Here is a 12,014-nt window from a genome sequence, read left to right on the forward strand (position 1 = left end):
AGATATGGTACAGATTACCAGGCTAAGGCAGTTGTTCCTGCTTACCAGTCCGCTTCTTGGTCATGGAACAAAGGGTTGGCTGCAGTATTGCAAAGCAACATTTGGAATCGGATTGAGCTGGGCACGGTAGAAAATATAAAAGGAAATTGTGGCTGTGATATACCTCACAGACGTGTACGAACGAGAGCAAAGTTTCACGAGAACTGAAATCAAGGCACCTGCTTCGCTATCGTGATGTTTTCGGGGATGCCTGGCGTAGTTGACTGATAAGTTGGGAATGAGCGACACTATATAGTTGTCCATCCAGAACAAAGTTGAACGGTACTAGTACCATAGCTAGACGATCAGAGAAAACAACAGTACGTGACCAGGAGATGAGAATGCACACAGGCATTGCACTGAAGAATTTACAATCCATTCACATAATCACACTAAGCAATTTACTGCTTGGAGTTGACCTCGTCATGCTTCTCCTGAAGCTTGGCCTGGTATTCAAAGTCAGAAGGATCATAAAAGGGACGGGGATACTGGTAACGTACGAGTTCCTCTTTCTTCGCCTCAATCTACACCAACTGTGTCAGCGCGAGGAAGAATTGAAATTCTTATGGAACCCACCTCAGCTTTCAGCTTGCGCAGCAGCTCCGCCTCGTGCTTACGAGCGTACTCGTCTGAAATTGAGCGTGAATATATCACTGAGTTTCTCAGATGTGGATGTACCTTCATGAGCCTTCTCCTTTTTTCTGTAGTTAGACACGGTTAGAGCCACGTCCCTTGCGTTGCAGGACACCACACTCACGAGAATCCCCTTGCTCTGGGCAACGCTGCCCTCCTTGACACTTGAGGTATAACCCCTTGAGAGAGCGAGACGAGTGAGGGGAATTGCTGGGGCACGGCGAGTAATAACAGTGAGCATCGTGTGTGAATCGTTTTCACTAGAGGATCCAAGCAAGTGCCGGAGACGAACGCAATTGACTTAGCACGTGACTCCCAAACAACAGGCCGCAACACCGCGTAACGTCACACTGCATCCTCTTTTCCAGCCATGTCGTCCATGAAATTCCTCAGACAAGTGGTTAGCCATTAGCTCTTCAATCTTTTCATGACATCGAGCTCATTTATTTGTTCATTGACAGGCCCGCTCTGCACGGACGTTCTCTACGACGTCCGTCGCTCGTAAAGGTTTGTTCCGCATCTCGCCGACGCACATGAGACGATGTATCGACGAAGCCTTTCCACAGACCTTGTCCAGGACCTCTATGTCCAGGAGCTAAAAGCTTACAAACCCCCCGCTCCAGTTCGTATTTTGTTTTCAGCATCACCTGGCTCAACTCATTCCGGCCACTGACCCACATATCATCTAGGTAAAAGACGCACACGTCGGGGCTGTCAAGGTTTTCTCACTACCCGCCGTTCCGAAACCACCCACTCTTCCCGCCGACCTTGCGGCTGAATTGACCGCGTATGACGCGACTGAGCCCACAAAAGCCGATGTAGAGGTTGTGAGTTCGAGTGCACATGCAGGAGAAGATGTGGGCAAGGGTGCAGATGCATTCCTCGGATTCTTGGAGGCAGACGTGAAGCAAGCAGAGGCTCACCATTGAGTCGAGGATACCTTGATTACCTTCTGATTAGGAATGGCAACTAGATTTTCTCAGTTTCCTGCAGGAGGTGTGCGTTTGGCGAATTCTGAATGTAGGCTGCTGCTACCTACAGAAAGTTAGAGGTTATCACGAAATGAAAATGTGAAAAGAATGGTCACACTTTGCTTGTGCCATATTCTAGTTGTGTTTTGCAGGTCATTCATTATGATTCGAAGGCCGTCACCTGGGCTCACTTCAAAGTGGCAAAAATGACGATGTTCTAAGGACGGGGATCGTGCTCTGGTCGAAAATATCACCAGTGTGCCTTGCTTACAAGGTCATTAGTATGCCGTGTGAATGATTCTAACAATCTCTTTCAATACCGCTCCGGGAATCTCCGAGCCGACGTTTGGTGTATGTACAGATGTCGCTTTCGACGATGATTGCAAAGGATTATACTGGTGTACTATCAACCCTATCATGTCATGAGATGAGGTGGTTACTCGTACAGAAGCTCGGAGGAAATGGGATGCAGTCATTAGGCTCAGTGACGGTAAAACAGATCAAGAATGTAACCACACATGTCCAGTCCGAGTTTCTGCGAAATGATGCCTTCCCTCAATGCCATCTCCCACCTCACTCCAAGCCGGTAGCACGACCGAATGTTGCTGTAAAGGTGAGTCACAAGACAATGCGATGAAAATGGGGGTGAACTGAAGGGACAGAGGACATAAAGAAACCTGATAAACGGTACTTAGCCTATGGTCGTAATCTTGATGTTTTTGGGGTGCGTGCATGCGAGTTGATCCAGTGCCATGAGAATGAATGATAAGTTAGACCTGCCGTGTGCAGGCGAGGAAGGTGGCAGGTGGCAGCTGTGTAGGGGCGCAGAGAAACGGTGGCGGCGAAGAGAGCGGATATGGTGAGGTGCCGCCACCGTCTCAGTACATGCGATGACGTTTTTCTTCAATATACTGTGGTTAGCAAAGTAAATGTAGAACACAACTGAAACATACCAGGTGAACTTTGAGGTGTGCCAGCGTCAAGTTCACCCTCTTCAGGTTCGACCTCGTCGTGACGGCGCTTTGCAGATGAGTTACTTGACAGAGTCACAGAGCTTTCATTGGACACGGCATCGCCGCGGTCCAGCCACTCGTCATCAGCTTCGCCATCGCCGTCTAATTCATCATCCCAATCATCCCACTCCCCGTTCAATGCTGGCAAAGGCTCTCCACCCTCTTGTGTGGGAATAGCATTGGTGTTGGAGGAAGAATGATCTAGCTCAAAATCTGGGTAAAGGGTCAGTGCAGTCCTACACGAAGAACACCAGCCGCCTTACCAGCCTCGCGTTCAAGCATTGCGAGAAAATTAGAATCCGACTCATCTGTTGGGAGCTGCGTTGATGATTCGGGTTGATCTGTTTCATGATCTACAATAAGATCTAACCGGCATCACTATCAGTATATGTATCGAGTGGCGAGATACTCGGACAGACCTTTGTCAGTGCGATGGCTGGTCTTCTCCTTCTCGAAAGTTTCGTGTGATGGTAAACAATCTCCTCGTTCTAACGCAAGGTGAGAATATGGTCGATATTCAATAAATGACATTGCTCACCATTTGAAGTGCCGTCTGCTGGTTCCGATCTCTGAACAGACTCAGAGTCAACCTGTTGTGCCGGTGGTACTGGTGTTATCTCTTCATGGAGGTGGGATTCAGGTAAAACTGTTTGTGATTCGTCTACTGCTGATGACGCAGCCTCCGTTCCGCTTTCTTCATAACCCACCGTTTGATCATATCCAAATTCTGTGTGAGTGCCGTCCTCTTCGGGGAAGTCTTCATAGCGTTCGCCATACTCTTCTGGCTGTACGTAATCCTGGTACTCAGTCTCCTCCTCTCCGAACTGCAAATTGGCGTTGGATGGAGTCGCAGCAGCATCCGTATCCGCTGTCTCATGCACAGCAGTGGCGTCAAGATCGCCCTCGCCCTCTTCCTGGTACTCTAGGCCGACGTTCGTGCCTTCATAATCCTCCTCGTCTTCGAATGCCTGTGCAACTTCGCCACCAACGTCGTGATATGTTGCATCCACAACAGCCTGCGGGATAGGAGCCACGTCTGTTGCAGCGGACTCATCACCCTGAAACTGGTCTGGAGGAACTTCTGGCTGGTCAACGCCTTCTGTTCCCTCGAGATCCCTCTGGTCATCAGGGATAAATGCTTCGTGTTGGGCTTCTTCGTGATGATCTGCTTCTTGTACAGCAGAATGGTGGTCTGCAGGGGCGTAGCCTACAGCTGCGTTTAATGACGATTTGGACATTGCTGAAGAGGAAACACAAACCTTCTTCTGGAGCACCTTCACCGACGCCTGCAGCCAAGTCAAGCCGAGAAATCTGTTCTTGAAGTAAACGGTAACGTAAAATAAACCTAGGTATCGTCGAACGCAAATGGATGCGCAGAGGTCCCGCAAAGTCAGAGCCATCGTGCAACACATTCAGGTCGTGCAAACTGATTTCTTGTGCATAAAGATTATCCTACACAGAAAATGAGCGCCTATCCTGCCAAAAAAAAAACATGCCTACCTCGAATATAGAGAGCTGGAGATCGTACGCGTCGATCATTAACTCTCCCTCGGGAGAGTCGGGAATTTTGGAAATGACCTCATCCTGCCGAAGTGCTTCAAATACGCAACTGAGGGGCTCATAGTACAGTGTTGGCCGATTTTGCAGGAGTAGCGAATACGCCTGTTCGTTGCTAGCTCCCGCGGACGGACTTCGGGACCCGCGTTCCGCTGGGGGCTGGTTGAATAGACAGTATTCTGGTACTTCAGAGGAGCCGATGGACACAAAAACAGCAGGTGGCGGGTCAATGTAGACGCCTTCAGAAATCTCGTGTGGATCATTAGCACTGTCTGCCTCTTCGTGGAGGACCTCCGGGTGGCTGTCACTCTGAAGCTGCACGCTGTCATCAGATGGGACATCTGAGGGGTGGAGCGTCTCAGAATGCTCCTCAACCTGTGATTGCAATGTGGGTTCTGCTTCTGTAGGGTGAACAGACAACCCTGATTCATCAGTTGTTTCCGAAACCAGAGGATCTGCGTATTTTTCTACACCATATGGATCCGCCAAAGCCACAGAAGCCGCATTCAACGTTGCCGCCGTTGGATCGGCAGCAGTGGTGGGATGAAGGGGATCCGATTGCAGTACTTGCTCAATTGTTAAAGAAAGAGGGGCATCCTCTTGCTGAGAAGTAAAATCTGGTTCTTCAGCTACAGGAGGATCATTTTCCACCGGGCGATCTGTAGTAGATGCGTCGTGTTCAATAGGAATGGTGGCTAGCTGGGGGGTGAAAGAATCGGGGAAAGGGACGGGGGACGAAAGTAATGATATCTCCGGATTAGCTGCCAGAGACGTTAACGGCTGTGAATCAGGTATGGGCTGAGGTGAGTGGGCGTCAGAAGCGTCGTAGACTTCCACGTCAAGTGGCTCATGGTGATAATGACTTTCGTTGAACTCCTCCGTCTCATCCGCCATCTCATACTCTGCATTGCCATCATAGTAGGTCTCCATGTCGACCTCAACATCCACCTGGTTATAAGTCGTGTGATGACCATCGTGGTCCATGGACAGCTCTATAAAAAAATCTTGCGAGACTGCTGGGTTCATTGGAACATCGAGTTCTGTCGCAAAGTCGTGCATCGGTGCGTCCAAAGGCTCAGGAAATGGTGAGGCTGACATTGCTAGTGCAAGGTCATAAGCAGAGCAAGTAAGGGTCAAGGTCAAGAAAGAAGACCCGTAGGCGAAGCTTAATCATCCATGGTCCGTGCATGACACGTGACACTGTCACAAAACCCTGCTCATCGTGTGCCACGACGAGCAACATCTTCTGACCGCTTCGGAAATGAGTTCAGAAAGATTTTCAGCGGTTCACGCCGCGGATATGGAGATTCTCGTGCGACGAGGAATGACCAAAGGATACGAACTATTTTCTCTACTCACTCCACCAGCATACGTTGCTTTCGTGCTCATGCGAAAAGGCAAAGCTCACTTCACCGTCAACCGCTTCCTTCGTGCGACATGGGTAGGCGGTGCAGTAGGTATGCAAGCATGATATCACCTTTTACTCATCTGTTGATTTCACTTTCTAGGATGTGTAGGAGGGGGCGCGTTCGAGTATATCCGCTCGTCCCGGGCCAGTGAAGCCTCTGTGAGGAACCGGCGGATGCAACGCGCCTACGACGTACAGTCAATTAATTTTGACTATTACCAGAAGCTGAGGTTGCTTTCCAGACTGCCTCATTACGTGCCGACGACCACTCTACTATCGGCGCAATATTGTGTGCGGTTCTGACACCGGCAATCCTCTGGAACAGAGCGAGCACGGTGAACTGTGAGTGAAATATTTCACAAGTAATGTACTAATGCATGATGCTCTGCAACAGTGGTGCTTGGTGGTGCTGGGATCGGTTCTGCTACTGGGCTCCTGACACACTACGGACGAACAGTGACAGGTGATATAGTCCCCACAAATTCCCGAGATTCATCGTGAAGCATAATCCCTTCCATCGGACAATTGACAGTTTGGTCGAACAGGCAGCCCCACTACCCTGCAGACATGCCCGCAAGTGATAAAACCTATAATACATGGCACCCAAAAACCCCATTGTACATTACCCATTTTCTAGTAGACCGCAGATCCGCCAAGCCCTAGCTTCATCCTCCGATGATGAATAACCAATCATCACTAATATCGTCATTCCCTCAGTTCTCAGTCTTACTCCGCTTTATCGCCGTTGAAACAGTCCACTTCCTTGCGGAGTGATCCTATCAAGGCGGTACGCCTGGGAGTGTGCCTGCTTTGGCCTTCTGGCAACTGCCCGCTGCCGCTTGAGCGCAACAGTAACGTTGCAGTGCCATCAGTTGCATCCGCGGTCTTCAGGCAAATCATCCAATCCGGAACATATTCAGCATAATATTAATATTTACCACAGAAGTAGGAACTGCTTTGGGCACTCGGTGCATCCGTTCGGATCAATTTCAGTCCTGTTACGTAGACATTGTCTAGTAAAAGACAGACCTAATATGTCGGATATGATTTGGATATTTAGCGGGGCGACGTGGTAAGCACCGTTGAAATGAGTAATGGACTGTGATGGAGAGTTGTTCTATCCAGAACAAATCCAGAATCACTGGTTGCGGAAGCGAAATATGTACACGATCAAAGTTGACGGGAAATATAATTCTTGCTCAAAAAAATTGCTCAAAATAATGATGGAGCGCCTAAGGGATACGTCGTCTGTACGACCGACCGACCGTTCAGTCGCCTTAGCCTTATCACTGAAAGGGAAAAAAACCTTGCCTGGGTAGTAGGTACCTTTCTGATGTGTAGGTCACTATGCACTGCATTTCAGGTTGACAACTTGAACCACGAGACGTGATGGAAATACACAGCAGCAGAGCAGCCGGTGAAGCGCAACATCAGGTTGACATAGCATTAACCCTACTCAATAACAGTTTATTTCACCAGTTTATTTGCTGCTCAAACGATAAGCGGTGGGAAATAAACTGACAGCGTTATTGAGTGGCAGTTTATTTGCCAGTTTATTTCATACGCGAAGTTGTCGGAGTGAACTGAGACTGATTGTGATGCCGAGCAGCCGAAGTACAATTGATGAGGAGCAAAAGTATACCAGCATCGAGTATGAGTGACTACTGGAGCGAAGACGGACAACAGAAGCTCGCACTCGAGCTTGCTTCATGGGACCACATCTCTCTTCTGCAAACCCCCGATTTTTCCGATCAGCTCTCTGCACCCGCTGAACTCAACTATGCTGTTGACCCGATAACTGGGATGTGTCGTTCTCCACGCAAGCATCGAGATCAGCACCAACACTCACAAAACTATACCCTCCCACCAATTTCATCCCTACTCACCACCAGCACACCGGGTGGCTATCTCGAAGATCTTTATGCAAATTTTTCTCCGAGTCCTAGTCGCATTTTGATGCTGACGTCGACGTCGTTGTCGATGCACTGAGCTATCACGCGCCATGAGTGTTCGTTTGCAGTCTCTCGGCAAGTCGGTCGGCGGCTCCTATTTCACTCTCCGCAACACGAATGCACATCAAACCTTACTTGACAGTTTATTCCAGTTTATTTCGTCCTGCTCGCTCAAAAAAATAAACTGGCCGAATAAACTGTTATTGAGTAGGGTTATTAACACACTAAACGTTGCCGCGAGGTGACCACGATAACGCCTATTGCTGCCTACTGTCGGTAACGATAGTGGATAATCGATCGTACGTAGTTCAGGCCCAGATATGAGAAATGGTATGCTTCACCACCGTGAGCATATTATATAGAAGCCGGAATGAATCAAGCAACTCACAACAAAATGAAATATGACAGCGCCTACGTCGAGGCAGGGCAGGGCGGGTACGTGAGGATCACCTTCGTCGGGAGAGTAAAAAAAGACCGGCGCAAGCAGCGCCCGCAACAAAGCTCAACGTCGTAGCAAAAACGACAGGAGCCAAGAAATTCGGTGTGGTTTTGTACGCCTGATGGGATGACCTAGCTCCGAGCTCGCCAGGAGATGGTACTGCATTCTTCTCCCAACCGTCATCGAGAAGCTTTCTTATCATCTGATCATCCAATAGAGCAAGCTCCTCCATTTCCCAAGAAGTGCAGACATCGATCATCCACCGCATCCGTCTCTTCCCAATTGCACCGCCCACTCCAGGTGCTCTTTCCTTCAACTTTGTCCTCAGCTCGCCCACTTTGGTAATTGCTTCTCCAGCATGCTCTGGAAGGCTTTGCTCGACCTTCTTCCGTATGAGATTAGCTAGTTTAGGGCTATTTCCATTCGTTGAGATCATAATTTGAAGAGGGCCGTCACGAATTTGAGAGCCAAAATAAAAGTCGCATGACTCCGGGATATCAGCCACGTTAACAGGGATCTTAAGCTCCCTGCATAGGCTACAGATGACATGAGACTGCGCCACATCATCAATCGCGGTCAAAACCAGGTCAACGTCGGCTAGGTCTTCTACGCCTGCGAAAAGGCGGTCATGGTAGGTGATATTGTAAGGTTCATCGAGGAAGGATTTAGTAAGAGGGTGCAGTCCGTTGCTTGGACTGATAAGCGTCACACGGGCGTCAGCAGCTAGGACAGATTCGATGCGACCAGAAGCGACGTCACCACCGCCAACAACGAGCACATGCTTTCCTTTTAGTTGCCAAGCCAGTAAGAGAGATCCACCACCGAGTGGAGACATGACTGTCTGATGGGCCCCTGCTGCGCAAAAAAATGATGGAGATCATAAGAACTCTGTTAAGATATTAAGAAAAAGCTTACGGAGAGACTATAGTCCAAGGTACCGTGTAGTGCAAAGACAGACCTAATATTGTTGTGTATTTGTGTCCATGGAGACTGTTGTGTCTTACAATGGAGATTGTATTATTAGTAAAGTAAAAACTGGTTTTTCACTGTTCCTTATGGGCTTCCAATATCACTGCCGGCCACTGCACTCCCATCGCCTTCCATGATTCCTCCTTGACACTGTCGGCTCTCTTTTCCTATTGCACTGCCCTGAGTTTCCTTGGGTCTGTATCGCCGCATCAGATTTTGATCATCATTCACGTTTCAGTAGCATCGCCATCTGCATACTACATACATATTGTAAGCGAATTTCTGTAGAGCCGCAATCTCTGGTTCCCAGAGCGCTCACATCTCTTTTTTCGTTCTTTTCTGCTGCGCAGAACCTTGACGTTGACCGTCGTTTCTTCATCGAGCTCTAGCCAGGTGCTATCCTATCGTTTCTTCACTCTCCGGAAGAGCATCGTCTCCATCAATTCGATACAGCCCACAAGCCATCCCATTCATTCGCTCTTCCGACGCTCTTCTACACAACTTTCCCTCCAGACACCATCATTCAGATAAAAGAAATCATGCTGTCGAAGAAATTGATTGGAGCATGGGCATTCTTTGACATGTGTCTTATGGCTGCTGGTGCCCTCTCCCTCACCTTGTCCATCATATGGCGCCAGCCCAACCTCTTACTAAATTTGACGTTCAGTGGCATGGACTTGACTTGTAAGCGCTGCTTGTATCTTTGTGTATGGCGTCCCTCTCAAAGTGACATTTGAAGCCGGTAGCGTGCTTGGTATAATTCTCCTCGCCACTTTCGTTCTGTCCCTGCTTGTTATTATACAACGCGGCACCCTCGGCTTGAAGATTCTTAACTGGGCGCTGCTTGCAAACGGCATCGTCATCCTATTCGTAGGCACATACATCTGGGTCTTCACGCTGCATGAACGGAGCAATTACCATACTATATTTGGGCAACAGAGCAACGAGATCAAAATTTTGATCCAAGATTCGGTGAGTATCGCTCGGCCTGTGACTTGTGGCCATTATTGACACCTTGATTTTTTTTATAGCTCAAGTGCTGTGGTTACTTCAACGCTGCCGATGAGGTTGCGTTTGGAGGCACCACCTGCCCCAATCAGGCCGCCGCAACCGCTTTGAACAATTTCTGTGTCACGCCCATCACCAAGTTCACGGACACGACGCTGAACAACGTTTTTAGGTACCTTTCCCATGGTATTTCCTGACACGCAGAACTCTAACGCCCCTTGTAGCACTGTCTATGGTTTCATGGCAATTGTAATCGGCTTTTTCCTCGCAAACATGTGCGTTATCAAGAAGGCAAGCCATTATTTTGTCTAGGCAACTGGCCGCATTGTTGATCTTTTCCCCTCCCAACTAGAGGCAAGAATTCGAGCGCTTCGAAAAGATTGATTCCAAGCGTGGCGGGCACAATTTTATTTAAAGTGCACATTACTACCACTTTCTAAATCGCTATCGATCAATCTGCCCTGTTCGTTCACGTCAATATTTTTTACCCGTAGTCTTGTGACTGCGGATGGCACTGTGTGAGCCATTCGATGCTTGTCTTTTTAAATTTTGCTTCGAGGACATTCCTCCATTAGTTTCCTTTTCTTTTGTGTTCATTGCATCTGCTTTACTGGTCTTGTCTTGGATACGGATCTCCCTTGTATCCTTTGTACTGGTAATTACTACGTACCAACGTGTTCTGATAATGAATGGACATTGAGTTTGGTACAGAATTCGAAGAGGCCTTGCTACGAACGGGTATCGTGCTGTAGCACGGTGACGCAGAAGGAACGACTATCTTCATTCTATTTGGTCGGCCTATGGGAGACTAGTACACAGTAGGTTTGTTAAATAATCAACAAGTTTGATCCATACTGTCATGCTCCTAAAACTGCCATCAATAACTGCAGCTTCTTAACATCGCCCATGCCCAAGACTCGCAAAAAGAAGACTCCTGTGACGAACACTAGTATTGACAAAGCGAGCTCATCGAGCAACCCCCACTCAAGCCGCACCGTCATCCGACGGTTTCATGTTCTGCTGAAAAAACAGGGCCAACTGAAAAATGCCCCTTCTGCCAATGCAAAAGAACTCGGAGATGTTGAACGCGAGATCAACGACTTGGGAGGATTGGCGGTTTATCAGCGCATGTCGAGTGTTGGGCAGGGGAATGACCGCGGCGGCGGAAGTGAGAAAGTGCTCATACAGTGGTTGATTGACATGGGGCTTCGGAAAAGGGAAGGCAAAGAGAAACTGAAGTAGGAGCGATGTCTTTCTCTAAGTTGTTCTAACACCCTCTACGACAAACAGGCTTTTGGAAGTTGGTGCTCTAAAGCCTGACAACTATCGAACATGCACGTCATGGATAGATACCACACCAATGGACCTTCGGAGCCGCCATCCCTCTATTCTCGAGCAGGATTTCCTGTTGATGGATGAGGGTGAAAATCGAGGCAGGTGGGACATCATCAGTCTGAGTTTGGTCGTGAACTTTGTTCCTGACCCGAGAGATCGAGGTATATGATTACCCGTGTTCATGCTACCCGCCATCTGACTCCCGCTTTCAGGGCGAATGCTATGCCTTGCGCACTCTATACTAGCTCCGGACGGTCTGCTCTTCCTTGCGGTAAGCAACTGAAAGCCTTGAGCGCATCTGTCACGAGTGTTAATCTGATCCTCTTACTAGCTTCCCCTACCATGCGTGGAGAATTCCCGATACCTGACTTTTGACAAACTCCAGTCTCTCATGAACGTCATCGGATTCACCGAGATCCAGCTAAAGTGGAAGAAGGGCGGGAAAATGGCATATTGGCTGTACAGGAAAGGTGAGAGCGAGCATGAGCCTCTTGATCGATATCGCAAGAAGAATGTTTGTCGGCAAGGTGATAGAAATAATTTTGCAATACTACTAGCCATGATTGTAGCCCTCTTTGGAGCGCCCCTGACGACCGCGTCAGAACATGTTTGTCCGCTGTCGACGCACCCGCCGGTAAAGCCTGTCTTAGCCTGGTAATCTGCAGCAGGTTCAGGAGCTGGGGGACATGA

At 48.7% G+C, this 12,014-nt stretch overlaps 7 protein-coding genes across 7 annotated transcripts; 4 read left to right on the top strand and 3 right to left on the bottom strand.

The window, feature by feature from the left end:
* Positions 1 to 332: 332 nt before the first annotated feature.
* On the bottom strand, positions 333 to 961 carry EDB91DRAFT_1112429 (uncharacterized protein). Its single transcript, XM_041317805.1, has 5 exons — positions 797 to 961; positions 718 to 733; positions 616 to 668; positions 441 to 563; positions 333 to 408 (listed from the first exon to the last, which is right to left on the bottom strand). The coding sequence occupies exons 1-4, from the start codon at positions 911 to 913 to the stop codon at positions 441 to 443; spliced, it is 309 nt and encodes a 102-aa protein (XP_041181111.1). The 5' UTR covers positions 914 to 961; the 3' UTR covers positions 333 to 408.
* A 21-nt stretch (positions 962 to 982) lies between these two features.
* On the top strand, positions 983 to 1,819 carry EDB91DRAFT_833576 (ATP synthase complex subunit H-domain-containing protein). The gene is made up of 4 exons (XM_041328548.1): positions 983 to 1,072; positions 1,134 to 1,179; positions 1,239 to 1,294; positions 1,362 to 1,819. The coding sequence occupies exons 1-4, from the start codon at positions 1,043 to 1,045 to the stop codon at positions 1,599 to 1,601; spliced, it is 372 nt and encodes a 123-aa protein (XP_041181112.1). The 5' UTR covers positions 983 to 1,042; the 3' UTR covers positions 1,602 to 1,819.
* A 702-nt stretch (positions 1,820 to 2,521) lies between these two features.
* Positions 2,522 to 5,311, bottom strand: EDB91DRAFT_1244889 (uncharacterized protein; the record flags this gene model as incomplete). The annotated part of the gene is made up of 7 exons (XM_041322471.1): positions 2,522 to 2,544; positions 2,597 to 2,869; positions 2,920 to 3,021; positions 3,076 to 3,144; positions 3,195 to 3,863; positions 3,916 to 4,108; positions 4,157 to 5,311. 7 exons carry the CDS (start codon positions 5,309 to 5,311, stop codon positions 2,522 to 2,524), a joined length of 2,484 nt encoding a protein of 827 aa, XP_041181113.1.
* A 90-nt stretch (positions 5,312 to 5,401) lies between these two features.
* Positions 5,402 to 6,235, top strand: EDB91DRAFT_833930 (uncharacterized protein). The gene is made up of 4 exons (XM_041328549.1): positions 5,402 to 5,670; positions 5,722 to 5,813; positions 5,864 to 5,963; positions 6,016 to 6,235. The coding sequence occupies exons 1-4, from the start codon at positions 5,475 to 5,477 to the stop codon at positions 6,120 to 6,122; spliced, it is 495 nt and encodes a 164-aa protein (XP_041181114.1). The 5' UTR covers positions 5,402 to 5,474; the 3' UTR covers positions 6,123 to 6,235.
* A 1,478-nt stretch (positions 6,236 to 7,713) lies between these two features.
* Positions 7,714 to 9,048, bottom strand: EDB91DRAFT_1112461 (siroheme synthase). The gene is made up of 2 exons (XM_041317806.1): positions 7,962 to 9,048; positions 7,714 to 7,908 (listed from the first exon to the last, which is right to left on the bottom strand). The coding sequence occupies exon 1, from the start codon at positions 8,845 to 8,847 to the stop codon at positions 8,020 to 8,022; it is 828 nt and encodes a 275-aa protein (XP_041181115.1). The 5' UTR covers positions 8,848 to 9,048; the 3' UTR covers positions 7,714 to 7,908; positions 7,962 to 8,019.
* Positions 9,043 to 10,839, top strand: EDB91DRAFT_1112465 (uncharacterized protein). Its single transcript, XM_041317807.1, has 6 exons — positions 9,043 to 9,251; positions 9,332 to 9,665; positions 9,721 to 9,953; positions 10,013 to 10,161; positions 10,214 to 10,280; positions 10,342 to 10,839. Exons 2-6 carry the CDS (start codon positions 9,521 to 9,523, stop codon positions 10,402 to 10,404), a joined length of 657 nt encoding a protein of 218 aa, XP_041181116.1. The 5' UTR covers positions 9,043 to 9,251; positions 9,332 to 9,520; the 3' UTR covers positions 10,405 to 10,839.
* Positions 10,715 to 11,677, top strand: EDB91DRAFT_1112468 (putative methyltransferase-domain-containing protein). Its single transcript, XM_041317808.1, has 3 exons — positions 10,715 to 11,227; positions 11,280 to 11,485; positions 11,537 to 11,677. The coding sequence occupies exons 1-3, from the start codon at positions 10,896 to 10,898 to the stop codon at positions 11,605 to 11,607; spliced, it is 609 nt and encodes a 202-aa protein (XP_041181117.1). The 5' UTR covers positions 10,715 to 10,895; the 3' UTR covers positions 11,608 to 11,677.
* The last annotated feature ends 337 nt before the right edge of the window (positions 11,678 to 12,014 follow it).

Source organism: Suillus paluster (assembly GCF_016628075.1).
Source record: "Suillus paluster strain FC165 chromosome Unknown EDB91scaffold_8, whole genome shotgun sequence".
Taxonomy (NCBI): Eukaryota; Fungi; Basidiomycota; class Agaricomycetes; order Boletales; family Suillaceae; genus Suillus; species Suillus paluster.

Coding starts and splice junctions, on each gene's coding strand:
- EDB91DRAFT_1112429 (XM_041317805.1), bottom strand. CDS start 913: ATGCTCACTGTTATTACTCGCCGTGCCCCAGCAATTCCCCTCACTCGT. Junction 564..615: donor TGCGCAAGCTGAAAGCTGAG/GTGGGTTCCATA, acceptor CAGTTGGTGTAG/ATTGAGGCGAAGAAAGAGGA.
- EDB91DRAFT_833576 (XM_041328548.1), top strand. CDS start 1,043: ATGTCGTCCATGAAATTCCTCAGACAAGTG. Junction 1,073..1,133: donor TGAAATTCCTCAGACAAGTG/GTTAGCCATTAG, acceptor GTTCATTGACAG/GCCCGCTCTGCACGGACGTT. Junction 1,180..1,238: donor GACGTCCGTCGCTCGTAAAG/GTTTGTTCCGCA, acceptor GCCTTTCCACAG/ACCTTGTCCAGGACCTCTAT.
- EDB91DRAFT_833930 (XM_041328549.1), top strand. CDS start 5,475: ATGAGTTCAGAAAGATTTTCAGCGGTTCACGCCGCGGATATGGAGATT. Junction 5,671..5,721: donor ATGGGTAGGCGGTGCAGTAG/GTATGCAAGCAT, acceptor TTCACTTTCTAG/GATGTGTAGGAGGGGGCGCG. Junction 5,814..5,863: donor GGATGCAACGCGCCTACGAC/GTACAGTCAATT, acceptor GTTGCTTTCCAG/ACTGCCTCATTACGTGCCGA.
- EDB91DRAFT_1112461 (XM_041317806.1), bottom strand. CDS start 8,847: ATGTCTCCACTCGGTGGTGGATCTCTCTTACTGGCTTGGCAACTAAAA.
- EDB91DRAFT_1112465 (XM_041317807.1), top strand. CDS start 9,521: ATGCTGTCGAAGAAATTGATTGGAGCATGGGCATTCTTTGACATGTGT. Junction 10,162..10,213: donor ACGCTGAACAACGTTTTTAG/GTACCTTTCCCA, acceptor CGCCCCTTGTAG/CACTGTCTATGGTTTCATGG. Junction 10,281..10,341: donor ACATGTGCGTTATCAAGAAG/GCAAGCCATTAT, acceptor CCTCCCAACTAG/AGGCAAGAATTCGAGCGCTT.
- EDB91DRAFT_1112468 (XM_041317808.1), top strand. CDS start 10,896: ATGCCCAAGACTCGCAAAAAGAAGACTCCTGTGACGAACACTAGTATT. Junction 11,228..11,279: donor GAAGGCAAAGAGAAACTGAA/GTAGGAGCGATG, acceptor TACGACAAACAG/GCTTTTGGAAGTTGGTGCTC. Junction 11,486..11,536: donor TCCTGACCCGAGAGATCGAG/GTATATGATTAC, acceptor TCCCGCTTTCAG/GGCGAATGCTATGCCTTGCG.